The sequence below is a fragment of the Actinia tenebrosa genome, unplaced genomic scaffold, assembly GCF_029948245.1.
Source record: "Actinia tenebrosa isolate PJP-AT-01 unplaced genomic scaffold, QUT_ActTen_1.0 PGA_scaffold9__36_contigs__length_13948895, whole genome shotgun sequence".
Lineage (NCBI taxonomy): Eukaryota > Metazoa > Cnidaria > Anthozoa > Actiniaria > Actiniidae > Actinia > Actinia tenebrosa.
This window is the reverse complement of record NW_028292586.1, coordinates 12,799,880-12,827,532: the sequence shown is the minus strand read 5'-3', so window position 1 is coordinate 12,827,532 and position 27,653 is coordinate 12,799,880. Positions and strand designations below refer to the sequence as shown.

The 27,653-nt window shown below is 37.4% G+C and overlaps 3 protein-coding genes across 3 annotated transcripts; 1 reads left to right on the top strand and 2 right to left on the bottom strand.

Moving 5' to 3' along the window:
* Positions 1-326: 326 nt before the first annotated feature.
* On the bottom strand, positions 327-5,769 carry LOC116297720 (caspase-8). Its single transcript, XM_031706003.2, has 4 exons — positions 5,292-5,769; positions 4,342-4,506; positions 2,981-3,760; positions 327-2,592 (listed from the first exon to the last, which is right to left on the bottom strand). Exons 1-4 carry the CDS (start codon positions 5,701-5,703, stop codon positions 2,381-2,383), a joined length of 1,569 nt encoding a protein of 522 aa, XP_031561863.2. The 5' UTR covers positions 5,704-5,769; the 3' UTR covers positions 327-2,380.
* A 242-nt stretch (positions 5,770-6,011) lies between these two features.
* Positions 6,012-9,563, top strand: LOC116297726 (large ribosomal subunit protein uL18A). Its single transcript, XM_031706008.2, has 8 exons — positions 6,012-6,137; positions 6,325-6,394; positions 6,476-6,591; positions 7,028-7,162; positions 7,746-7,948; positions 8,478-8,655; positions 8,904-8,992; positions 9,419-9,563. The coding sequence occupies exons 1-8, from the start codon at positions 6,135-6,137 to the stop codon at positions 9,516-9,518; spliced, it is 894 nt and encodes a 297-aa protein (XP_031561868.2). The 5' UTR covers positions 6,012-6,134; the 3' UTR covers positions 9,519-9,563.
* A 571-nt stretch (positions 9,564-10,134) lies between these two features.
* LOC116297719 (uncharacterized) lies at positions 10,135-20,763 on the bottom strand. The gene is given in 3 exon segments (XM_031706002.2): positions 10,135-12,037; positions 12,039-19,667; positions 19,669-20,763. Coding segments are annotated over 3 exon segments (8,574 nt in total). The 5' UTR covers positions 20,251-20,763; the 3' UTR covers positions 10,135-11,674.
* Positions 20,764-27,653: the final 6,890 nt, after the last annotated feature.

The window sequence follows — 27,653 nt, the reverse complement described above, 5'->3', positions numbered from 1 at the left end:
GAAATATTTCTAATCAGTTCATCTAACGATTATGACAATGTATTCTGAAAAAAATGAATTGTTTTGAGAGATTTTGAGTTTATTACAATTTATCATTTCAAGTCATAAACCTTGAAAGTCTCTCCAGAAAGTCAAGAATGATTCAGTTTTCTTCATCGACTAGATGGTTTGAACATATCCTTTTAAAATGCATTAATCAAATGTGATGTTATGAATTAAGTACTATTCTTAAGTAACAAGCATTTCCTTTGTATTATTTATAGAGATGACATAATGCATAAAAGCCAGTTGTCAGGCTTATGTATCCAAAAAATAAAAAATATATATAAATGTTTTAAATTACTTTGCTTTAATTAATTAAGCAACGGAAATCAAATGGTTAAAAAATAAGTGTTAGAGTTTTTGCACACTGGTATCTTACTGAAACGATATATTTTATAATTTGATTGGGAAGAGATGTACAATTTCTAGCAAAGGAGGTAATCGTGCAAGTTATACTTTTTAACATATATTCGCAATAAAGGGAGGGCTATAAGAACTGCACTGTTGGCAATTATTAAGAAAAAATAATTGAACAAATTAAATTTAGAAGGAATTTATCAATGCTCTTACTTTGGGCTTTCTTTTGCTTAGTATTAGCCTCTATGGTGTGCAAATGCACTCTCTTCTTCTATTAAGGCACACCGTATAGTAAAAAATGTACGTACTAAAAAACATTAAAAAATTTCTAAATGCCAGGGCTGCAACCAAGGCCATCTGTATAGTAGAAAATGTATGTAATACAAAGCGTTAATAGTTTTTTAAATGCCAGGGCTGTATCCAAGGGGGATGCATTGGGTGCATGTGCACCACCCGCAAAAGCTGAAGGTCTGCAGAGTCATTGTTGGTTCTGCAAATCCTTGCAATGTCGTATCCCTTCTCAAGATGGCTGTTAGTTTAGACATAGTTCCATTTCCTGTGCACCCACCCTGCAAGACCCTAGTTACCGCCCTGGATACCATGAGATTTGGTTGAATGGCTGAATATATTAATGCATAATGGAGGTTAAGGCTGAGCAAAAGAGAACTCCAAACTAGAGTATTGGATGATCCTGCAGTCTTGTGGGTTTCCTGTGGTATTGTCACATGGAATCCAGGCTCAAACTTGCACCCAGGGTCCTCTTGGCTGTGATTCTGTGGGCAGAGAGGACCCCGGGAACAAGTTGAACCTATCTCTTTTAAAAATCCTGGTTCTGAAATAAAATGTCTGCTTAAACAGGGCTCAAAATACAGCTGGTGACTGAACAACGTCAGACAAGAATTAAAGCTTGTCCAGTTAAATCTTTGCTTAGCTAGTCATTTCGACCAGTAATGATAAACTAGCTAAAACTGATGGGCCATTATTTTAAGCTCTGACTTACATTTGGATGTTAGTTTTTTTGTAATATATACAGTATGAGTGGCCGTGTTGCATCCGATATACAAACTCGAGGTGTAGCCGAGAGTTTGTATATTGGATACAACACAGACACGAATACTGTAGATTACTTATCAAAGGTCTAGGTTAGTTCCTTTGTGTTTTGCTAAAATTTTAAAGATAAAAGTTAATCCGGCCAAGAAAATCCATCTTAAAGTTTATGCAAATGAACAGGATTCTGTATCTGATTTACAACACTCTTCACGGTCATGATTTCTGTTGTGTTTTCCTCATGAATTATTAATGAGTTTGATAATAAAGACGTACAGTACCAGAGTACATGTTTTCATTATGGGGAATGCTGTACTTAACCATAATACATAAACCAGCTGATTTGAGTTTAAAACTAATATTATTAGTTATGAAGATATATAAATTATACTATTATACTTTTTAGAATAAAGTGCCTGAATTAAGTTAAAATCAAGATTATTTATCTATGAGAATGAAGCCTGCCCAATTGAAAATTGAGATGATTAGGAATCTTCTTTTGTTATAGTTGAAGTGCATAGACAGCATTTCTACACTGGGAGGGGTTCCAAACAAAAGCTAGGCTACCAGAGGTACGTCATTTTTTTCTTGAAAAATGCTATACATATAGAAGAAGTCAATGATGGTCCACAACCATGGTCCACCTTTGACTTCCAACTATTTTGACAAAACATTTGTTAAAATAAAAATAAAAGAAAATTGCTTGATAATCCTTTTAGTACTGTTTAAAACACACAGTGTGTGTTTGTTTGTGGGACAAGATTAATTAGTTCCATTGGGAAAACTGCTACACAGCCATGCCAAGTGATTGATTTGTTATTGTCTGAATAGGAACCATAAATTGAATGTGAATTGAATCCTATCACTAGACCCCTCCCCTCCCTTCCCCTCTCCCCTCCCCTGGATGTTGGCACACCTGTGCGATACCAATAACTTAATTATTATTGAGATATATTCTTTTTCTCAAAGTAACCACAGGTGCAGGGCATTGTTTATAGCCCTTTTTAGTGTAGGCTTCAGACACTTCGTCATTCACTTTTACCATCATTGATGTGACATCATATGCATCACAGTATTTGCCAAATACTTCGCACAGTTTAGAAATGTACCAGGAACCATGTTCAGTACTGCGCCAGCTGACATAACCTGTCACAAAATGATAGAAACTTATTTAAAATAACTTCCAGCTGTAGAGAACTTGTATTTTGTACATTTCATTTTATATGGTTTTTATATGATTTTTTTATTCAATTTCTGACCACCACCAAAACCTATTAGGTATGAAATGGGGGCTAGCTATTAATAAGTTCCTTAAAAACTTAGAATCCCCCTTGCTCTTCATTACCTTACTCTACTCCTTTCTTTTCCTTCTCTTTCACCCTCCAATACACTACTTCTCCTTTCCCCTTGCCCCCCCACCCTCTCCATTCCACACCCTTTCCCTCTCTGCCTTCTTCCTTCCATCAAAAATATAAATTACTCAACTAATATAATATATTATATATATATATTATATTTCTTAAGCTTTACAAACCTGGAGGTGTTGCATACCCAAGGAGGAAGTGTCCTTCATTGGGTTCGGCACTATGGCGCATTGCATCCTCTTCAGAATTCCTAACAGCATCAGCTTGAGTTCCATGGTCAAACTCTGTGCCACGACACGCTTGAATAAAAAACAGTTTGGGCTTGTTTAAAAGTGAAGGGCAAGCACTTCCCTTGAACTGAGACGTGATCTGTCCGAGTTCTAACACCTCAGAGTCAATGCCATAGATACCTCCATGGATCCCATGGCTCATCAGACAACAAACAAAACAATCAAAACTAGAATGATCTTTCGCTGAGAACTCTCTCGCAATTTCATACATTTTACTGGTTGTTTTATTTCTCTTAATCACCACCTCAAAATGAAGTTTCTCCCACAAAGTCTTGAGATTGTTGACATCTTTCTCAGTGCCTATCCGATCTTGCAGATTCCTAATGCCTGAAAATTTTTCATTGCTAATAATGAGGGCGTATCCTCTTGGGCGATGCCTCATGTCGTATGATGGCATGTCATCTTCTTGGTCAAGGGGAGGTATGTCATCTCCACACTGGACAGGGAACCTTGGACCAGATTCAATAGGTATGATAGGTGGTGCATTCGGAGGTAAGTTTATTATAGTACGTGTAAAATATTGTGGTGTAAGCAGTGGGGCAGGTCTGATTGGTAAGGCCCCCGTGTGCTCAGAGTGCTCCTGTGCTCCTGTCGGCTCTGGTGTGTTCCTTTCTCTGTCAGAAATTGTTAGTCTCGAAATTGGAGGCACTGGGGATGGATCTGAAAGATAATATTCACTAGAGAGTTAAAAAGTATAATTTCTGAGATAACAATAGTGTTTTGCCACACAAGATGAGTAAGAAGGAGTACACAAAAAGCAATAATTAAAAGAACAAAAACCTTACAAATTACTTTTTAACATATTTCTAAACATTTTTTGACCTTTGTCTCTGCATCAGTTGGTGTGTGCTGATATAAAGCACAGGCAGTCCAACAAGGATCCACACGTGCTGGATGAAGGGCTTTTCAAACTCTTTTAGCCAATTTTGTTCTAGTTAATCAAATTAATTAAATTTTATATAGTAATGATGAAAAGGTAAATTATACACCGTAAAAAGATGAAAAAACTTACTGACGTTTCAGACGCTAGTCCTTTTTTCATCTTTTTATGGTGTATAATTTACCTTTTCATCATTACTGTTTCATTAGAAACACCGACGCAGCTCACACTAGTTTTTAGCTAGTTATATCTTTAAATTTTATATAGAGCAGTTGTATCCAAAGATGAAATAACTGTCTTTCATCCTTGGTGATCAATGATGCTACCCTTAACAAAATCCTAGATCTGCCTCTGCTATTACCTGATTGCCTTTTTGAAAACTCTTCAACTTTTTTGGAAAGGTCTTTTCTGTGAATAAAAGTGAAATTCTCAGCAAGAAAACTGAGATCTGACTGCCCAATTATGCCTCTTTTCTCCAAGTAATCAAACAACTGATGTCCACTTTTCATTCCTTGACCAATAGCAGCTGTATATGGAAGTCAAATATAATATATATTTTAGTAAAGCTTGAAGTTAAGAGAAGACAAAATAATAATAATAATAATAAATATATATGATGTAAAATTATTTTTTTACTTGGTCTAGGTTTCTTACCAAAATACCACCATTCTTAATTCAGGGTTTTCATTATTGCTTGGAGACTGAGCAAAATAATCTGGTTTAAGCTACCATGATCTTCTCCTATTCTTTCAAAAATTAATGAAAACCTGGAATATGATGTACCTCAGGGTAGTCTTAATTCTGTGAGGAATATTTATGTGTTCCAGTGAAGGTTGTTGTAATTTCAAAGTTTTTGTATGGTTGAAGTTGTGCATTCTTTACTTTACCTTTGGAATTGGTAATTAATATTTTGAAACTGAAATAAGGGTAACCTTCTATAAACGAGAGCAATTTTTGAGATGGAATCTCGTGACTGAAATACCTAAAACAGCCACCATGTTGGTTGATCTAACAAAAGAAACTAACAAGGAATGCTTTGTTATCGTCAACCAACATGGCAGCCATACCCCCCTACCCCACCCATCCCTCTGTGCACAGACATGCACACAAACTATGACTGTGAAATCATGCCATCCAGCACAATAAAAAGCAAAATTATCCATAGGCTTAGTGCATCACTGCACATATTTTCAATGCTCAGGAAGTACAGGTGAAGCAACGACTGAAGCATTGTTGTGCAAAAAAAAAAAAGGAACAATATAAGCTTATTTGGCTAAAGAAATCTAAGGTTATTTTATATCCATACTATACCTGGTACACTGACGAGAAACTTTAAAGATTCAATATTTTGTCTGGTCAATTCGTCACACAATTGGTTCAAAAACACCCTGTACTTTATGTTATCTTGACGAGAGCCTGAAGTTGTCGATTCTGAAGAAATAACAGGGCCTTCGCTTGCCATATCCCTGCCACTTGACTTAATTCTACTCACTAGATCCTTCCTTCCACTTTTATCCAACACATCTTCAAGAAAAACTAAATTCGAAGTTCCTATTATGTCTCGGTTGAGAAGAAGAATGAAGAGATCCATGGCGGACTCAGTTTGTTGGAGTTGACCTGCCTCGACTTTATCGCTGCAAAGATACTTTATATTTTGTAAATCAATGTCCCTTATTTGGCTGCCGATGCTATGAAGCAATCGGCGAAGCTCTGCTTCGTCCATAGCCGGAGGAAAGTAGTTATTTTGAGGCGTAGAAGGTTTTCACTTCACCTAAACCTGCTTTCTAAATCGAATGTCACACTAAGGGACTTCCCCTTCCGGCTCCTTCCGTACGTTACCTCATCAGTCGATAACCAATCGACAACTCTTCGTTTCATCATCTTCTAATTATATCTTTAAATATATACATACCAATAACAATGCCTAAAAACTTTAATACAATTTCTTAAAGGAATTTATTTTAAAGAAATTACTTTGAAGGGGAAAATTGTATAAAACGATATTTCGGAATTAATGATCGATATTTGATCGGAAAGGTTACGAGTCCCAGGGTGCATATCGGGCGCTCAACCGGCTTTTCTTCCTCTTTTTTGTCAGCCTCCAGCCGAAGCTACTTTTGGATTGTCCAAAAATAAGACCCTCATTTCAACAAAATGGTGCGAATAAAACTCTATATTTTATAAGAAATAAAATAAACAATCATTAACGCTTTGATTAATCTTATCAGGAATGAATTTCGGCCAAGGATGGCTGAGATATTGGTGGATTTTGTTACGTACTGTCGTATGAATTTCTAATGTTTTTATTGATTCACGTGTACATTTGGGTTTTTTGTTCATTTAGGGGTTCGTCAAAGTCATCAAAAATAAAGCTTACTTCAAGAGATTTCAAGTAAAGTATAAAAGACGGCGTGGTATGTTATCTTATTTGATTCACTGTTTCATTAAAAAAATTTATAAGAATTTTGCTGAATTTTTTTTGCGTTTTGTTGTAGAGGGAAAGACCGATTACTTTGCTCGTAAACGTCTTATTACCCAAGATAAAAATAAATACAACACGCCTAAATATCGCCTTGTTGTGCGATTAACAAACAAGGACATCACTTGTCAGGTATGAAAATCAATCTTACGATTATGTATGTACTGAAAAAAAAATAAAAACAAAGCAGTTTGATGGGAAAGATTGTTGTAAATAGGGGACATTTCATGAAGAGCAGAAGTTTTATGATTACAGTATAGAGATTACAGTATAGAGCAGTTTTCCTATAAGTGGGAAACATGTTACTGACTTAACAGCACATACATGGTATGACATACTGTAGCATTGAAATGGCTTCCCAAAATGATAGTTATTGTATCGTATGAGTGGAAAGCATGTGGGACTGACTTAACAGCACATACATGGTATGACATACCGTAGCATTGAAATGGCTTCCCAAAATGATAGTTATTGTATCGTACAAGTGGAAAACATGTGGGACTGACTTATAAACAATAATAGAAGTAGATTTCCCTACTCAGCTATTTCATGATTGTTTCCATTCAAGGTAGCGTATGCCAAGATTGAGGGAGATGTGATAATGGCAGCAGCCTACTCACATGAACTTCCCAACTATGGCATCAAGGTCGGGTTGACAAACTATGCTGCAGCTTACTGTACTGGTCTCCTACTCGCACGTCGTGTAAGTATAATAACTATATGATTATGATTCATATAGCCCCCTTTTCATATCAACATGATCAAAGGTGCTTTAATTAACAAATAAAACAGCTTTTTCCGTGCTTTGTTCACTAGTAAAGCACGCAGGAAGTGACTTAAGGATGAAAGAAGTGTAAGGAGAAGCACAAGCCATAGGAGAGTGCTTCTCACACTTCTTGTGTGCTTATGGAGCTTCCTAAGTGCTTTATTGCTAAATGGAGCATGGAAAAAACATTTTCATTTGTTTTATTATATAGCTTCTAATTTCATTTTGGTATTGAATTTATTTATGAAAAAAAAGACGGTTTCAGGATCTAGCAGCACTTAGAGCACGCAGATGGCGTCAGCACTGTGCTCCGTTCACTAATAAAGCATAGGTTTTGACCAATCAGAGTGAGCATGCTATCCTAACTATATAATAAAATAATTCATAATTTATGAGGTGTTCATATTAGTATGAGGAAATAATGAGAAGACCCTGAAAAGCTGCTATTCAAACCGCACAACCACTAAAGAAAAGATAAGCTTCTTTAATTACATCAATCCTGTTTTATTTTATTCTGTAGTTGCTCACAAAGCTCAACTTGCACAAGATCTATGCAGGGAATGAAGAGGTGAATGGTGATGAATACAATGTGGAGAGTATTGACGGCTCACCAGGGGCATTTAGGTGTTTCCTGGACATTGGTTTGGCACGTACCACCACTGGTGCCAAAATCTTTGGTGTCTTGAAAGGAGCTGTTGATGGAGGACTGGATATCCCCCATAGGTAATAAATCTAATTAAAGAATTTTCTTCATTCTTTCATTACTGCTATTTTCAGAAACGTGAACTTGGTAACTACTAACTGCATGCAGAAATTTGTTTTTAACTGCCGTCAATCAAAAATAATCAGTCAGTACCTTTCATATTTTTGACTGGCGGCAGTGAAAAACCAAATTCCAACAAATTGAAACAAACAAATTGAAACTACAGAGTTTGCATGTTTCTAAAAATAGCAGTAATCCTTTTTTTTTTTTTTTTCATGTTTGTAAAATGCTTAAAAGTGGTTCTTGTGTCATTATTTCCTTTGTCTTATCTTTCAATTTTCTGTTTTCCTTTTTCATGTTTTCCTTTATTTTTTTCCTTCAGTATTTTCCCCATTCCCTTTCATCCACATTTTCCACCTTGATTTTTTACTTCTAAATTCTTCTATTTCCATTTCTGTTTCAGGCCCTCTTTTTCTCTCTCTATTTCCCACTTGTATTTAAATTAGTCTTTGCTCCCATTTCATATTGCATTTTATGTTTTCTACCCAGCATGAAGCGTTTCCCTGGTTATGACTCTGAATCCAAGGAGTTCAATGCCGAGGTTCATCGCAAGCACATATTTGGTCAACATGTTGCTAACTATATGCGCCAGCTCTCTGAAGAAGATGATGATTCCTACAAGCGTCAGTTCTCTAAGTTCATCAAGCTTGGAATTACAGCTGACAGTGTAAGTACCCTTTTCGTTTTGTCATTGATCTTGTTATATATCTCTGCTGACTGAGTGACTGACTGACTGACTGACTGACTTGACTGATTAAATAATTAATTTTTAAAGATTTGGTCACCTTTGAAGTTCTTCTAAAAGATTAGACAAATTTCTCAATGTCATAGTTCGTTCCTGCAACTTGTCATCAGGCACTGCATTCCCTTACAGACAGCTAGAACCAAGCCAGATCTATTTGTTTTTTATCTTAGGTTGAAGGCATGTACAAGAATGCTCATGCTGCCATCAGGGCAAACCCTGTTGCCAAAGAGAAAGTAAAGAAGGATATCACCCCCACAAGGTAAGTCCTGGAAAAATGTTTTTCCCTTTTCTTGGGGTGGTGATAGGTAGCTTGGATAGCTGTTGGATAGCTTGTTGGATAGCTTGCACTGCGACAGTGATGTCGCTCACTGTTGTGTAGTTTAAGCCTGGGATTACTGGTTCAATGCCTGTGTGAGCCTTGTGAGTCCAGTTTATTCAATGTGCTCTTAATTTTCTTGCCACAAGACTTTTTCTGGGTTCTCTGGTTTTTCTCCCTCGGTAAAAACCAAACCCTGAGTTGAAAGATTGTGTGTGAAATTAGGCCAAATTGAAAAACAGGATCGTTGGATTCCTTCACCCACTGTAAATAACTATTGTTGCATTATCAAGTTTCGTGTATTGATGCATACATTCCTCACACAAGTCTCGTGTGTTAATATGCTGTTTGATTTATTTGTCATCTTAGGTTCAACCGTAAGAAGCTCTCCAAACAGCAACGTGATGCTCGTGTCGCACAGAAACAAGCAGCATTCTTGCGAGCTAAGAATGCAAGTGCGGATGAATAATGGAGAAATAAATTCCAATTGCAACAAAGTTGCAAATGAATCCAATGACGTTGCATTCTTTTTTTATAATTAAAAAATGTGAAATTTGACAAGGGGGTTGGAAAACAATGGTCCATTTTACCTCAAAGTTTCCACGTTTCAGACCACGTGTCATTCTCTTGAGATTAAGATTCTTTGTTTCCATAGTTGTATCCATATTTATGTGTCTCATCATGTGCAACTGTTAAACAAAAAATTATACTACAGGAAATGAGACTTGGTCTGAAATGAGAAAACAATGCAATAGTCCCCTTCACAGTTCCCTGCGCCATCTTGAAAGGTAGCCGTGCCTACGCATCGAAGCGAGAGGAACGGTGAGCATGCAAAGTTAGGGACCTTTTTTTAACACCTTGAACAATTATTCACGTCTCTATCATTGCAAGCTCACAGTTCATCTCGCTTCAATGCAAAGACACCGCTACCTTTCGAGATGGTGCAGGGAACTGTGAAGGGGACTATTGCCTTTGTCGGAAAAGTCTTAATTTGTGCACTTGGTTAAATTGACTAGAACATAGCCTTTTCCCCTCTCTTATCCATGCCAGTGTCATGACTTTACACACATAATTACTAGACCAAATTCATTTTCCAATTTATTTATTTAATTCTACGAAACTAAATACAAGCTTCTATTCTTGTTTATATCACAAGAAATATGGTAAACAAAGTGCATTTCAAGGTCAATGGATATATAAATAATTCCATATGATTTTTTTCACTCTAAAACTAATTCATTTAAATCAAGAAAAAAGTTTCGTTTGCTATAAAACTAAGAATCTAATTGTTACGTGTTTAGGACGTGCTCATCCCACTCGGAATTATGACAATTTCGTCTCTCAATTCCATGTGGGATGCTTTTGTTATCAGTGTTAGGATCTAAAACGACTAAAATCTCGTACCTAGAGTTCTTAGTCATCTTCCTGCTTTGGCACCATCCCGGTGGCCAAAATGCCGGACAACTCTGGGTACGAGATTGTACTAAATTACGACAGTTACTATGATTACAATATGGTCTAGTTCAAAACCGAGCGACGTACAGATTAACCCATTATCAGCATTTTTGCTTCAAGACCCTTGGAAATCACCAGCAATACTAAGGGTTGCCGTCAAGCGCACGCGCATCTTGAAAAATCTCTATCGAAACTGTTTAAAGTGCTTTTAAGCCTTTACACAATATTTTCAGAATTGATTCTTTAAATAGTGAATAGTTGATTGTGAAAATAATTCGTCATTTGAATGTCGGGTCTTTGAGATACGAAGGTTTATATTTTCAATATGTTAATGACTGTGACGTAACATAAGGGATTTGAGTTATTTTGTGGCAACTTTTAATATTGAACGCTGGACATTTTTTGAAAACAAATTTGTAAGAACCTTTACGTGAGTCACGAGTAAAAGGGTGGTGCTTTTAATACTGTATTCCAGAACGAGTGCAGTGTTGTATATTAAATGATCCCTTATGTTACGTCATAGTCATTAACATATTGGGAATATGAACCTTCGTATCTCAAAGACCCGACATTCAAATAACGAAATACTTTCACAATCAACTATCCACTATCTAAAGAATCAACTTTGAAAATATTGTGCAAAGGCTTATAAGCACTTTAATGATATCATCTAAATCCTACTACTGCAGAACCTAGGATTTTCACTGAATGATTAGAACCCGTTTGCAGTATTAAATTTGGGTATTCAGCGGTTTATGAACGTATGGATATAAGTTAAATGTTTTCTTTAAAGTTATATATAATTATAGACGATATTAAATGAAAATCTTGGATCCACTACTCCTACCTGCCTGCATCTTCGACCTTTACAAAGCCGATACTGCTCGTGATATGCACGATTAAAAACGCTTATCTATTTGGGAACTAGCTTTGAAACAGATAACATTCTTTTTTTCTTTTGCGGTGGCTGTTTCCCAACGCTTATCTTAAAAACCGTTCTATCTTTTTGGTATGAGCGCCATTCAGGGTATAAAACGATAAATGTTTTTTTATGTTATAAAATGATATGTTTTTGTCCTAACTATTGGGAAACATTTATCCAAAGAAAAAGGAATGAAAAAGCCTTCTACAAAACTAGAATTGCTAATTTAACTAGATCATAGATATGATTTAGATCAACGTAGTGGATGATGTATAACCTTCAGGCATAATCTTACACGCGACTATCTTGCTATCCTTGTTGCCATACACTGTCAGCGGCTTAAAGGGGATGTTCTTCTCGACGTATAAGCAAAGACTCTCGTATGCGCTTGGATAGTCCTTCTTCATTTTGACACCGTACTGCTTCAGACTTTTCGAGATGATCCTACAGTAGTGCCTTCTTGCTTCCATGTCATTTACGAATTCGTGTCTGGAACACTTGGGTAAGTAGAAGACTTTGGTTTCTCGGTTGGTTTCTGGGATCACAGGTTTCGGTCTTTGGATGAGAGACCCGCTCAGGGGGATTCTGATGCACTGTAGTACGGTACTCAGGCTTATGCCGTGGTACCGGGTATAAGGGGAAGTCTTCGACTTTCCCGGCGACGATTGCCAAATTCAAGACCAATTCCTGGTACGGATCGTAATCCTTGACTTGTTGTATCAGGTTGACCCTGTGTTTGCTGACCACTCCTTCTTGTTGGAGTTGACGCACTGTCGAAAAGGATGGTGGACTGGGGAGTAGAACACAGCCGCCGGTCATGAATTTCCTTGCCTGCTTAGGAGATGCGAACGTAACCATGACACACCCACGGCCCTTGGAGCTAAAGTTCTTTGTCGCTATCTTCGACAGCAAGAGTTTGAGATTCTCTTTTTTGTGGCAGAAATATACAAACGAACGCATGTAGCTGTTGATTCTACCAAAGTAGCAGACTTTCTTGTGCTCTCTCCAGTGCGCTCGTCGGCATTCACTCGAGCAATAATACGTAAAACATGAGGGACATGAAGTAAAAGATGTTTTATCCTGACTGCGTACAATCTCATCCTTACCGCAGTAGTTATTCCCGCACGTCACAACTATGACGTCACCTTGGTAATCCCCGCCAAATGGTGCTTCGCCAGCGAATGAGAACTCAGACATTGGACTTGACGGACGGGTAGAGACATCATCTGGAATATCATCGGTTTCAGAAGCGATTGATAGAAAACTTGCGTCGACACTCTTTCCAGGCTGGAAACGATTAGAAGGATAAAGAAATATTTCAGATCCAAAGCTGTCGTTACAAAGATCTGAAGTGTCAATGCCAGCGGTCTGACTAAGCCATAATCGAGTATGCGCACTGAGTCGTGAGTGATACGGGACTTTCTGCGGTTGCGCATCACTTTCGCTTTGCGGCTTGTGCAGATCAGGCATGGACTTGTGGCTGTCAGCCATTTCTTTAAATGACGGCTCGGTATTAAGATCTGAGCCAATGTCATTATAGCGGATTGCGTCTTCTTTTTCTGGTTTTCTCGATTGAATATTCTCGTGTGAATTGGATCTTTCTTTCTCTGCACGGTTGCGTACGGGAGTAAACGCAGATCTTCGAAAGTCTGTTGCACCCATTGGGCTTTCTGAACATGCGCGTGTGATTCGCTGCGCTGCTCCGTCCGAGGAGTCAATCTGTAGGCCGTTGCCTTCCGCAGTGATCTGCCGCATGTGGTGTCCAGGTTCCTTCGTGGCTTTTCTAGACATCCTAAAGCCTCTCTCTGTATAGTTTCTTTTGTTTCGTTCAGGAGTGCTTGTCGAACTTGGGAGAGAATAAAAAGGTTCAAACTCGATGTCACTTCTTTCTGAGGGAATAGGCGTCGCTGCTGCGGAAGATGAATCTGAAGATAACGACGACGTAAGAGGACGAATAGACGTCTTTACAGCTTCTAAAGAAGAACGCGTGTGTCTGGTCTTAGGCTTCAATGGAACGCTATTAAGAGACGAGGTCTCGGAGTCAGCATCACTACTGCACGCCCCGTCTGCTCGATAACCATTTCGATTTACACCAGGCTTTTCAGGAAATCTACTGAAGACTTCGTCGTCAATGTCTCCAAAAGAATGGCTCTCATTCATTGGTATGGCTTTGATTACTGAAGCAACCTGGCTTCTATCTGCCTCACACACATTAACAGGAACATCTTCCAATGGCTGTCGTTTTTCACCCGTCACGTAACTTTCTTCCGAAACTAAGATTTTCCCGCTTCGGTTAACGACAGTGTTTCTTAACAACGAAGTTCGGCTCTCCAAAGTTTCTTCTGTCGCTGTCGTTTCCACTGTCGCGGAATCGTTCGGTTCTTCATCGGCAAATAATGCATCCAGGTCGGTTTCTTGCACGCCACTTGGTGTTATCCTGGTATGAGGGCTATTTTGGAGCTCAGTACTCGATGGCAGCAAAGCAGCACTCGTGTTGTTTGAAGCATGACTGTGACTGTATTCAGTTGTAATTAGAGTCTTAACGGTAGTAGTTTGTCCTTTGTCTAGCACTTTGGATTTTTTCGTGGTAACACTGTTTAAAGATGAGACTCCGCCAAAAAGTGAATCCAAATCTGTAACTTTGAGGATTTTGTCCTCCTGCTCGGCATCAGAGTTGGCTGGAGATGGAGTTTTTGCTATTTTCTCCAGCCATCCATCCCTTGTTATTCTATAATCACTATCAGAATCGCTTGAAAGCCTCATGCTGTCCTTCTCATGTCTGTCATCTGGCGAGGACAGTTTCGTCAAAATGCTCGATGAAGAAGACTCTTTTTTCCACGTTCCTCGCTCAGAAGTAGTTGTGCGTTCTCTCCCACTTACGGGGAATGTAGTTTCCTTGGATGTCTTTTCTGTCGGTCCCGATTCCATTTCTTCCATTTTCTCTACTTTTACTTTTTCATGCACTTTTGATGTTAGTGGTTCGTGTTGCGCTTTTCTTGACTGTTTATCTTGAATTCTTCCATCCGAGTTATCTTTGCTAAGCCTGTCTTGCAGTTTCAGGCTTGAAGACCTTATTGGAACCGATGGTGCTCTTGTAGATGGACCGACACTTGCTTGGTATTTAGGCTGCTCTTTCGGAGCTTGACTTTCAGTGTCTGAAGTTGCAGGGCTATACCTGCTGACGGCAAAGAACGTCCCTTTTCGAGATACTCCATAACGACTGCTTCTTTCCGTACTCGACTGCTTCTCTAATGACACCTTTCTTACTAGCGTCTTCTCTTCCTGGAAACTCTTTTCTTGTCTCTTCTCAGAATCCGATAATGGCGTTGGACTGTGTCGGCTCAAAGCAAAGATAGTACCAGTTTGGGACCTCCGACTCTTTTGGACCGTTTCCGGAGACAAAGATGACTGTCTTTGTACATGAACGTTTTCTCGGGTTTTAGTTTCCGAGTCAGATAAAGGCGTTGGACTGTGTCTGCTCAGTGCAAAAATCCTAGCAGTGGAAGAACTTCGACTTGCTTGTATCGTTACTGGGGATAAAGAAGATTGCCTTTGTAGTCCTGTCTTATCCTCTCTGCTGTGGTAACCGGTATCTGACGAGGGTGTTGGACTTTGTGGGCTTGCTACAAACATAGTCTCCTTGGGAGAAATACTTCGTCCTTCGGTGTCTTCGTCCTTGTGATTTAAATTTGATACTGGATTATCACGTGCTGATGAGATGAAAGTTTCTTCAGATGAACTGATGCGGCTACCATAGCTTTCTTGAGGGGCTTTTGAAGGCGTGGGTCTCTTTTCTTCATTCTTGTTTGCAGAATCAAGCTCGTCAGTTGGGATTAATCCGCTCACAGCAAATGTTGTCTCTTTGATTTCACTCTTCTGAGATGCATCTGTATTTATTCGTGGTCCCTTCTCTTCTTCTGGCAGCGAACTAATGCTAGTAAACTTAAAAATTTGTTTCGGAGCTGTAGACAGTGTGTCGATGTCATTTAGAGACTTCCATCTTGTACCTCCTGGGGACTTTTTCCTGATGTTTAATATCGTGATCCTTCGTTTGTTTCCACGCACCTCATCAACTGTGACTTTTGTCTTGAAGACTCTTCTTGGGGAATCTGAGAAGACTTCGTCATCCTCTGAAGACACTCCAGGATCTCTAGGAGTTGAAGGATCAGAGCTACGTTCGCTCAATCTAGAAGCCCCAGCATCGCGCTTCTCTCTATCCATGCTTCTAAGTTCGCTAAAACTCTTTGTAAGTCGCATTGGAAAATCTTGTTCATTACTGGGCGTTGACATGTTGCTCTCTTGGTCTTGAGATTCATCCACTTCCAGGTCCAAATTTGATAGCTTGTCACAAATGTTCTTTTTCAAGTCATCACTTCGTTTTTTCCTGTCTAAATCAAGTCGTGTTTTTTGGTAATATTGTTCTTTATTTTCGACTACAAGTGGTGTGTTGTTTTCCGTTAGTGAAGTCTTTTCTGAAGGAATTTCCTTCTGTAAACTTGGAGTGCTTAACTTTACCAAAGCGACGACTTTTGTACTTTCTTTACCTCCATCTTTTTCTAAGGAAATCTTTCTATATTTGCTGTGATATTTATTTGCATCCGAATCCAAGTCACTGCTAAAATCTTCTTCCTTTTTCTTATCAAAGGAAGATATTTTGGCCATTCCTTCGTTGTTTCCTGTACTTTCTTTGTTAACTTCACTCTTGTTGTCACACAATTCATCTAACAAAGTCCAATCTATTTCTCTAGGAGAAAACGTTTCCGAGGTGACATCTTCAGTGACCATTTGTTCTGCAGAGTCGAACTTTTTGATGTTCGATTTTTGTTCGTAATTACTGGTATAAAAATCAATGTCATCAGAGGCATCATTTCGTGCACACTTCTCCGAGGCGTCGAATTCTTCCAGGACAACTTCATCTAGCTTGAAGTCATTCCACTGAATCTTCCTAGGAATAGGTTCTTCAGGAGATATTCTTTCATCAACTGGCTTCCCTAGCCCTGCGTTCCTTCCCTGATCTGTTCTCCGATATCTTGTTTCGTCATACCGTGCCTTCCTCGGAACGACGTTATTTCGACTTTTGGTTTCTTTGCTTGCTTCTTGGTTCACCTTTTCTTTGCCTTTGTTTTCTTCCGCAGCTTTCTTTTCAGCTTCAATCCTCTTCATCCTGTTCGCTACAATCTGCTCCGCCTTCTCCAATCCTGTCATGGTTTGCTTTTGTTTAACATCAAGGCTACCGGTCATGCAGATTTTCAGCCCAATATGAGTATCAGGCACTTGATCAATCGTGATCAAAGTTTGAAGTTGTTTTTTCTCTGGGTTGAAAGCAAATGATTTCTCGAATTTCGGTTGTACATCTCTTCTTTGGACACGATAATTCGTACTAGCGTCTTCCTTTTCATCGACTAGACTTCCTTTATCAGAATCATCTTGTTTTTCAGTTACTTCAGACTTTGCCTTAATTTTTCCTGAAGGTAATTGTGCAGATTCCAGTGGCTGGTCGACTTCCGGTTCTATCGTAGCAGAAGATCGCGTGACATTTGTGACATCCTCCTCGGTGACATTGTCAATATCTTTTGTTGTGATGTCTACAGAAGTCGAACTTGTCTTTATTCCTTTGTCTGAATGCATGACTGTGGAATACTTTACTTCATCGCTAGATTGCGTGACATCTCCAAGTTTGTCTTGTTTGTTGGTTTTTGACAGATGTTCTCCTCGTACGTTTACATCGACTTTGCGTGTTTTATCAGCTGATAGTATGTCCGCGACATCCCCTGCTGAGCCATTCTGTGACACATCACTCACATCAGAATCTGACGTGTAAGGCGACGTCGAGTGTTCACGATTGCGTGACGTTTCATTCAATCTAAGAATTAACTCAGCACGTTTACCACTTCCATCGTTTTTCGTTTTTCTTCGTCCGTATATCACATCATGCCGTCCTCTCGGAGAAGCAGGTCGAACGAGTTCAATACGACCCGAACCTGACTCTAAGCTTGCGCCATTTTCTTTTCTTTCATCCAGAACGATGCCATTTTCCTGTTGTTTCTTAGTGCTCTCATCAACTACCAATACTTTGCTTTCAAGATCCTTAGCAACTATGCTCTCCAAGACATCAGTTTTGCGCAACTCTGGAATTCTTTTGACTTCAGTTGATAAAGAATCTTGCTTTGTGCTTTCTGGTTTGTTACGTTCCAAGAAATCACTATTTGCAAAAGCGCGACCAAATTCAACAGCACTTTCTGGTTTACCAGCGATTTGTTTAGTAATGTTTTGACTAGAATCCTTATCTTGTGATGTGACACGTTCCAACATGACTTCTCTTTCGACAAAACGATTCAACTTCTTCGATTCATCTCGGTCGTGTAAAGTTCTGAAAGATGTGTTTACTTGTTCGCATCGTTCCTCGAATGTATGAATAGTTATTGGGCCACTTGAAATATTTTCCTCTTCACCACCTTTCATTAACTCTGGAATATTCTCTTCCAAACTACGCACTTCAGAATGATCATCATTTTCCTCTTCATTTGCATCATCGAAGATGTCATTTTTAGTTTTTCTTCCCATCCCCCTTTCCACTTTTGCTGACGAGGTTAGGTTCTTTGATAATCCCGTTGCATCAGGAAAAAAAATTTCTGTCTCTTTTTTCTCAGTGGGACATTTTTTCTGCATATCGCTGCCAAAAGTGTCTTTTTCATCTTCTTTAACCTCCTTGGAGTTATCCGTAATTTGATCCAAAGTTGTCCATACAGTCTGTCTGGAAAAAAACTCACTTGTCCCACTGAAACTAAGTTTGCCATTCTCACTGGAGAGTGTCTTCGAGGTATTTTCTGACATTTCAATCGACTGATCGACAGTTCTATTTTCATTACATTCATCCTCATCCCATATGTCATCCAAGCTACTTTCTGTGTAAACTGTTTTGTTTGCATCACTAATGTTTATTGCACGTACTATTGTTTCGAGATTAGCTTCCTCTGCTAGGTCACTCGCGAATTTGTTCGTTTCAAAATCATTCTCATCTTGAGCACTTTCATTTGAAGGTAGTACTTTGTCCAAGTCAGTCACTGAAACATGTCGCTTTAGAAACATATTAAGTTCGCCTTCCTCGGATTCGCTCCCTTCGTTTTGATCCTCCAAATCCACTTCGTCAACATCAATGTCGGTCTCAAAAGAATCTATTTGTCCAACAAACTGTGTCCAAGTGTCATTTTCTAAGTTGCTTTTATTTGACGAGGTTTTTTCTTCGTCGTACGAGTTCACCACAATTTTAGGGATCTTCTGGGTTTGATCTTGTTTTTCAACTAACGAGTTCGATTCTTTGTTGTCGCCATTGATATCATCTAGATCGTTACTGCTCTCCAACACAGAATAAAATGTCCAAGCGTGTGTTGAATGGTTCGACATATTGTTCGAGTCTCTAAAGGTAGTGTTCTTTAAGCCATTCGACAATGAAAGGTCAATCTCTTTCGATGTACTACCTGTAGAAGATTTCTTCTTATTGTTATTGTTATTGTTATCCTCTCGATTATTCAAATCTCCGTCGGGTTCGTTTTGTAAATTCGCATTTGTCTCAATGCAAACGATAACCTCATTTGAATTCCTGTTGACATAGCAATTGGAATTCATTGAGGCCGATATCGATAGCTCATTCTTAGCATCCTCAAGGAACTCGCTGTGGTTTTTATCTGTTTTTAAGTCCTTCTTACCAGCAACCAATGCCTTTTTATGCGTTTCAAATCCACATCCACTCGTATTACTGTCAAGGCTCTGCTCCATGGGGTCAAACTTGCAGGTCTTTGAACCGGAAACCAGGCTTAATGATTTCATGTTTTGACTCGAAAAAGCTGTTTTTCCAGATTCAAGGACGCTAACTTTATTTTCATTGATGTCGCTTTCCTCAGGGCCTGAACCAGCTGGTTTGAAGGCTTGCACTGTCTCATCTTGGCGTGATTTATCATCTTTGCTCGAAACAGCATACACTTGCGATACATTGCGAGTTCGTAGACGAATCTCTGCTGTGATTCTAGAAGTCTGTGCCGGTTGTTTTCCTTTTTTATTGGTAATTTGACGACCAGAAATAAATTTTTCGTATATAAGTTTACTGTTTTCTTGATCTAAGTTTTTCATGTCGCTATTATCGATAGTACTATGTACATCCGCGATAGGCTCATAAACATTTGAATTGGAAGATTTATTTGGACAGCTCTCAACTGTGTCACTTTCCGATTTTGTGATTTTACAAAGCACTGCGATCAAATAACTCTTCCTCTTTATACTTTTCCTGGTTCTCGTCTTCTTCTTCTTCCTCCTCTTCTGTAATGCTAGGCAAAAACCCAGGAAAGATCAAAGACATTTCTTCCATTGATGGCCTCCTGACGAGCGAATCAGACATTTCTCGGACGCCACTTTCGTTGCCCTTGGAGTTGGAGCAAGATTCGTCTTGCCACTCATAGCTCGAGTGGTGGATTCTTATTTCTCCATCAATAACTTCATAATTGTCCGAGTTTTGACTAGAAGTTGAAGGTTTACAAATGTCATTTCCCTTTTTAGTAGACGAGGGCTTGGGATTACATTTGCCGGCTCCGAGATGGTTTAGTAATTTATTCGCAACTCGTTCTTCTTCATCTTCGTCTTCATCATCTACGCATTTCGCGCTTCTCGGCGTAAGTTGAGTAATGTAGAACCATACAGTCACAACAAGGAGGAACAAAAAAATGATACACCAAAGAACCACTGAAATCCCACTTTCATCGTCGTAGTCATCGAGAATTCCATCTGCGCCGATTTGAAATCCTGAGTCAGACCCAAGTGTGAAGACGATCATGATCATCAAATTCGAAATCTCTCAGTCCCTTATTCACAAAAAGAGACCAAAGTTCATTTTGAATGGAATATTCGATGCACTTACGACCTCTCGGCTCTTTCGTTTGTGTTTCTTCTAGTTGTGGATGCGCGAAAATGTTTAACAAATTATTTCTTCTATGACACGGTCTGTTCGACGTTGGCCAGTGCTTTAGAACCCACTATTAAAGTACGCGAAGGGAATATAAACAACTGCACATTTGCATAAACCAAGATGAATAGCCGTCCAGTTGCTTACCATAAAGCTCAGACAGTGTACGTTGCAGTTAAAATTCTTCAAGGAGTTGAAAACTCGATGGCGAGAACACGAACTTGCTCGAAAAATCTTGGAATAAGCCCTCGCTGCTAGTGTGTGACATCACCAATTCAGCTAAACATATGAACGATCGATATGGTCCGATGGACTCGAGTGCGTGTGAGCCCGCTGTGACATCAGAGAGCAACATCATCATGAGCCAAATTATAAATGAACTAAGCCGTACTATCAAGATTTCTTCCTAATTTAAAAAAATTACGATACCTCTTAAGAGCGATTTCTACTCGAATTCTACACTTATTATAGAAATTTTGAAATTTAATTCAGATGATCATGATATTTCATTCATCACTAGGGAAAATGCATATTGTTTGTTCAAGTCCCCGCAGTCTGAAAAGCCCTCGCAAGGCTTACGATATAGGTATATTTTAAATAATTATAATAAATTTGTTTAAACAAATTGCTAAGAATATTATCCCAAAATTTTTAGCGATTGCATGAAGTTTCGTTCTGGGGTGGCCAATGTCTCGTATTTCTAGAAATTACCAAAAATGTTAAGAAGGTCAAATATCTAGTCATTGTTAATGCAAGCTATATTATATTAATAGAATTGAAAACTATAGAAAACACAGAGAACAATGGGTGATTCTAATGAGTAACATTTTATCATGAATAAATCATTAAACCAACAGCCATGTAATTAGAAGACACACGTGTGCCTTTTTTTCAGCAAAATTAGTCTTATTGCCTAGTTTTATATTTCATAGTTGCTGTATTTTTTATCAGTTTTTATTGATACGTGTATGTTTTTCAAATGCCAAACACTAGTTATCGTAATTCAATACATCAAATTTTAAGTATTGTAGAAGTTCTTGGAAAACAACAAGAATATTTTGCAGGCTATATTTAGACATTTTAAATGATTGGGAACATTTATATTACTTATCTCTTATTTTTATAAATATATATTATTCAATTATACAGAAAGGGTAGTAATTAAGACTAGCCTAATTATTTTTATTTAAACCGAATTTTCCCCCTAATTGCGAATATTCATATTTTGGTACAACAAACATAATATAAACTCTTATGATTCTGTAATTATAAATATTTTTTATAAATTATATATTTTCGTGATTTTATCTTTCCATGTATTTATTCACAGTTTTATTTGGCACAGAGGAATTCTTAGAAATTATTAAAGGATTATCATTTTATTTTGGACACCATTATAATATTTCATTATTTAGTATGCAGACACCCCAGGATGTATTTTATCTGGCAGATAATGAATGAATAACAAACACTTTATTATTACTGTTTGTAAGTTTGAAAATTGCCAATACATAACAATAAAAATAATTCTGATACTATAAATAATAAAACTTGAATACCTAATATTAAACAACAATGTGACAAACATTTTGTGTTGGAAAGACACTCTTCTCTCATTAACAATCAAGAATTAAACAAGTTGAATCGTTATTATAAAAACGTACTGAAGTTCTTGAATAAAATTATAAAGGATTAACACCTCTTAAATTTTCTGAAAGTGTTTGCCGGCTACTAATTAAGAATTTGGCCCAATTTTCGATGATAAAAAAAAGAAAAATTAGCCATCTTGAGATTATTTGTTATATGTAATTTAAGGATCTTTTCAAATGGCTAGCTCACAGGTTGAAAACTGTCATGCAATAGGTTTTATAACTGCTTATGTTTTTTAAACTTAACCAAACAAATTATGACATAAGTATAGGAAATCACACAATCTCAAGTACAATTTGGAAATTAATAGACACGAGTAATGTTTTGAAAGTTCTTGTAATTGCACGAGCCTAAAGGCTCGTGCAATTAAGGAACTGTCAAAACATTAGGAGTGTCTATTAATTCCAAATTGTATGAGAAGATCGTGCGATTTTTTGTTTATAGTTCACTCAACAAAATTTCAGTAAAAAATGTGAAGCGACGCCGTTCATCTTTGTCTATTTGGCGACCGATTTTCAGTCCATTGCGCAACTGACGGAAATGCATAAAAAAGATTAGTTCTAACGGCTTTAAAATTTTATATATGTTTATTAAGTACAAAATGACGGAAAATAATTTTTTTGACATTGTTTTGGCCGAGTTGCCATAGCGACTTAATTCGGTACTCCTACAGAGTACAATTAATGCTATAATTGTACTCCTCTCGACCAATCAGAGTCAAGTAATTTTGTTGAGTGTTCTATAATAAACTAATTGGGTATTTTTAAACAAACAATATGAGTGATGAGTTGAGAAAATGTTGATAAACAGCAAACCAAATGAATAAATAAAATTTATTTATTTAATAAAGAATTAGTAAATATTATTTCAATAGGATATGATGGAGCTAACTGTTATCACTACTCACCACCAAGAATAAGATGATGAAGTTTAACAGCGATGAACTAAAAGCACGCTTGGCCAACTCTGGCAGCTTGCTATATAGTCCATGTATTGCCCCGGAGAATAGCTCTAACCAGTTTGATTCAGCTAAGATCAGTGTGATGGGTAATAGTGGGAGAGAGAGAGAGAGAGAGAGAGAGAGAGAGAGAGAGAGAGAGAGAGAGAGAAGGAAAGGAAGCAAAATGCTTGGAGTCAGTGACAGATATAATAAATGCCCAAACTTAAAAGCGCCATACAAACTCCATCTCAGCCCACAGAGGTGACTTAGATTACAGTGAAACTACACCAACCAAGGCAACCCAAACAAATTTTCTACAAATTAGCCAATCAAAAGTGGGAATCTGAACAATATAATAGCTACAAATTGGAAAAATATCCATGGGTTTACACGGTTTAGAAGACTGCTGGCACCTTTGTTGTCAAATATAAACATGCTGTCGCATAGCAACGTGGTGATAAGATCTAACAGTGTCAACCTGATAATATCATTGTCTGGAAGAAACAAAGTGTAATCATAAAGACTGTGTTTTATACGGTTTCTAATTTCCTTTTCTGTTGTATTTGAAGTCATACTTTACTATTTTTCTATATTTTTGGTGACACAAATCACTAATTTGTGAAGAAAATATATCAAAAGCTCTCATTCATCATTTAGTTTTGCAGACCGGAACAATGGAAGAATGTTTAAGTTCAAAATTTGCCAATTATCTGTTGTCTAAAAACACCATTTGATGATTTGTAGAAAATTTGTTGAGGTGGCTTTGGTTGGAGTGGTCGCACTGTAAATATTCACCAACTGTTAGACAATCAGTAAGGCATACCTTCCTTGGACAGAAAAATTAGGATAGAGGTTGATCATGTTTATGGTTGAATTGTTATGTGGTGATCCCTATAGAGTGTTTTCACTCATGTGACAAGGCAGCAATGTTGGTGTACCAAACAATAGAAACTTTTTACACAATTTTTGCATAAAAATGAAATTCAATAGATAGAACATGTATTGTTTTGGCACAACGACATGACCTCTATGATGTTAAGTTAAAAAGGCTCTATATGAACATATTTATTTCAATTTATAATCTCACACAAACAGTGTAGTGAATATTCTCGGTCAATAAATGATAGATTATGTCTTATGTTCTCTGAGGTAAGGACAGAGTTTAACTCCAAAATCTACCCTAGATTTTTTATTTCATAGTTTACGCCTTTAAGAACATCATCAGTTAGATTTGAAATTATAGATTTATTGTACTGTCATATTAATTCTTATATTCATATAGTTTAGACATTCGATATAATCTTTATACTATTAAGTATAATATTTAAATATATTTTTGTTAATATGCATGTTTTAAGTAGCAAGAGTAAGCTGAGTAAGCTGAAAGTTTATGGATGAAGCTGATATACAAAAAAAAAATTAAAAACTTTCAACTAAATCCAACAAAAAAGTTTGAACAAAAACTGATTTTAATACAGGTTCATTTCTGTTACTGGAAAAGTCTGAGCACTAATATTGTTTTTTATTTTTATATATTTTATTTTTAGACTTTTATAAATTGAACTATATTTCAGAAGAATTTCTATCATTATATTATTACGAAGTGAAAGATAAATTTTAGATACAACTGGAATAACAATAATAGGGTGGATGGATCTGTCAAAGCATCAGTAGACTTCTCTTCAAGTGGAGAAAGGAAAAACTGGAGTTCCAAGCTCGTCTCCCTCTCGTTGAATAGACTTGTTAGATGTTATTTAGACTAAAGCACACTAAGACAGGATAAATGATATTCTTTCTATGATGTAGAAAGGGTAATGACACAATAGCTTCTTGGTGTTAGGCGTTTCTTCATGAAAACAAGCGTTGTTGTCATCAAATATGGAGCAAACACAAAGTCAACCAAATGTACGAATATCTTCACTGAAAAAGCTTCAAAAATGTCCCAGCCACTTAAATACAGCATTAAGCGTAAATACAGACGCAATATCACCAATTCTTAGTTCTTCAAACTCCAAAAGCCACGAACAGATTTTCAATGGTAGTTTGTAAACACGAGAAGAAAGATGCTTGGTATTTTCGCCATTTTGTCTTGGGAGTCGATTCACCAGTGATAGCTCGGATTTAGCCTGATAAATCTCGATAAAATAAAGGCTCCAATGATGGTTGCAATAGTAATCGTAAAGAAAAAGGTGTAGAATGTCTGTTCGTCGGCAAAAATATTCATATTTTTGGGATGAAGTTCACCTTCTGGGGTTAGCACTCGTTCACAAGCTTCGACGGCCTTTTTTTCAAATGATTAGCATATTTCGATTCGAATCAAGTCCCTCACGGTCCTATATGATGACAAAAATTAGGGAACCCGCAACTTCCTGGTTCAATCGGTTCAATAAGCCTTTTCATAGTTTAAGAATCGATTCCACTGCGCATGCGATTTTATCCTGAATTTCTCACCTTCTTTTGTTTAATTAAGAACAAAAGAAGGTTTAGACAAAAGAAGGTGAGAAATTCGGGATAAAATCGCATGCGCAGTGGAATCGATTCTTAAACTATGAAAAGGCTTATATACGATATACCTACCGTATATACTGATCGCCACTCTTGTGTATTCATGTTTATTTCCTCGTCAAATTTCCTATTGATAGATACCTCGGCCATCGACATAGCGTAAAAGAAATGAAATTTATGAATTGACTGAAATTTTCCCTAGTAAATCATAAGTGTCCTTTTGAGTGTTGTGATCTTCGCAAACCTCCCCTACCTCGTACTCCTTCACACACTTCACAGGGACGCTGCTATTTGCAGAGAATTTTCTAAATCAGACTATCTAAAGAAATCCTGTTAAAATGTTAAAAAAGAAAATAGAATTTGGCTGGATTAACAAAATTATTGATATTTCCAAAAGTCAGAAGGCGTCCCTCACAAGCGTGTGAAGGAGTGCGTGTTTTACGAACATCGCAACACTCAGGGTGAAAGAGGCCACAAGCGAGGACTGAATTTTCTAACATATCTTTTTAGCTTTCTAGTAGTAATAATGATGAAAAGAAATGCCACAATAAGTGGAATACTATGATAAATTCACAGTATCTCGCTGTTCACCCTCAACTGTTTCTTTCTCATTAAAGACATGTTTTACTAGAATTTCTCAAAATAACTGCGACAAAGCAATTCTTGAAGTAATGTAATACTTTTTATCATGATTTTGAGTTCATAAACTGAAGTAAAATTTTATTTCGATCCCACATTCCACCTAAAAAAAGTCCAATCCAAGTAGTAAATCCGGATTGGGAAGTTCCACAATTTTGGAATTTGACGTTAAAACTACCAAATTTTAAAAGAGCAAGTGAAACAGATTTCAACCGTATCATTTGTTCCGCTTTTGGCATAAAAACGTAAGAGTTTTACGAGCATCAAAGTATCAACCCGCTCGTCACTGTTACACCAATACTGACACCTACCTCCCTACCCCGAGGGATTGGGTACTACGATTGGACTTTTGGCGGCAAAAACCAGTCGCTCACTATACAGTTTGGAAAAACATGTATTACTTTTTAATAAACGTGTACGAATAATTCTGTATATGAAATGGGTTCGATAAACGTACATATGAATAAGAATGTCTAAATGAACGTCTACTAGGTAGGGGATTTCAAAACACTAAATACATCCGGTAGTTCGTGTGTGTGTATGTTTTTTTAAATATTGCTAACACATGCAATTTTAACAATAATAATTATCATTAATTATAAATGATGGCAGGTAATAAAATCCATACCATTAAGGATTTAAGAATATACCTTATCTCTTACATATACCAAATGTTAATTATTGCAATTCTCTAATGAAACTAGAAAAAAGACGTAAAAGGTGTGACACACGGCGGTGCAACATTGCATGCTACATTGCACGAAACCGCACTGTTGCAGCGTGTGTCTACCCCAAACTTGTTGCATGCAACAAATCTGAAGTTGAATCGCGCTCTACTCTTGCATAGTATTAGTGTGGTATACTTGCAGTCCAGGTGTATAATATGACATAATATTAGTGTGGTATACTTGCAGTCCAGGTGTATAATATGACATGGTATTAGTGTGGTATACTTGCAGTCCAGGTGTATAATATCACATGGTATTAGTGTAATATACTTGCAGTCCAGGTGTATCATATGACATGGTATTAGTGTGGTATACTTGCAGTCCAGGTGTATAATATGACATGGTATTAGTGTGGTATACTTGCAGTCCAGGTGTATAATATGACATGGTATTAGTGTGGTATACTTGCAGTCCAGGTGTATAATATGACATGGTATTAGTGTGGTATACTTGCAGTCCAGGTGTATGATATGACATGGTATTAGTGTGGTATACTTGCAGTCCAGGTGTATAACATGACATGGTATTAGTGTGGTATACTTGCAGTCCAGGTGTATCATATGACATGGTATTAGTGTGGTATACTTGCAGTCCAGGTGTATAATATGACATGGTATTAGTGTGGTATACTTGCAGTCCAGGTGTATAAATGACATGGCATACTTGCAGTCCAGCTGCATAATATGACATGGTATTAGTGTGGTATACTTGCAGTCCAGGTGTATAAAATGACATGGTATTAGTGTGGTATGCTTTCAGTCCACGTGTATAATATGACATGGTATTAGTGTGGTATACTTGCAGTCCAGGTG

Excerpts from the sequence above, each read along its gene's own strand:
- LOC116297726 (XM_031706008.2), top strand. Across the intron at positions 7,949-8,477 it reads GGACTGGATATCCCCCATAG|CATGAAGCGTTTCCCTGGTT; the intron begins GTAATAAATCTA and ends TTTTCTACCCAG. Across the intron at positions 8,993-9,418 it reads AAGGATATCACCCCCACAAG|GTTCAACCGTAAGAAGCTCT; the intron begins GTAAGTCCTGGA and ends TTGTCATCTTAG.
- LOC116297720 (XM_031706003.2), bottom strand. The coding sequence starts at position 5,703 with ATGGACGAAGCAGAGCTTCGCCGATTGCTTCATAGCATCGGCAGCCAA. Across the intron at positions 3,761-4,341 it reads GTTTTCAAAAAGGCAATCAG|ATCCATCCCCAGTGCCTCCA; the intron begins GTAATAGCAGAG and ends ATTATCTTTCAG. Across the intron at positions 2,593-2,980 it reads TGGGTATGCAACACCTCCAG|GTTATGTCAGCTGGCGCAGT; the intron begins GTTTGTAAAGCT and ends ATTTTGTGACAG.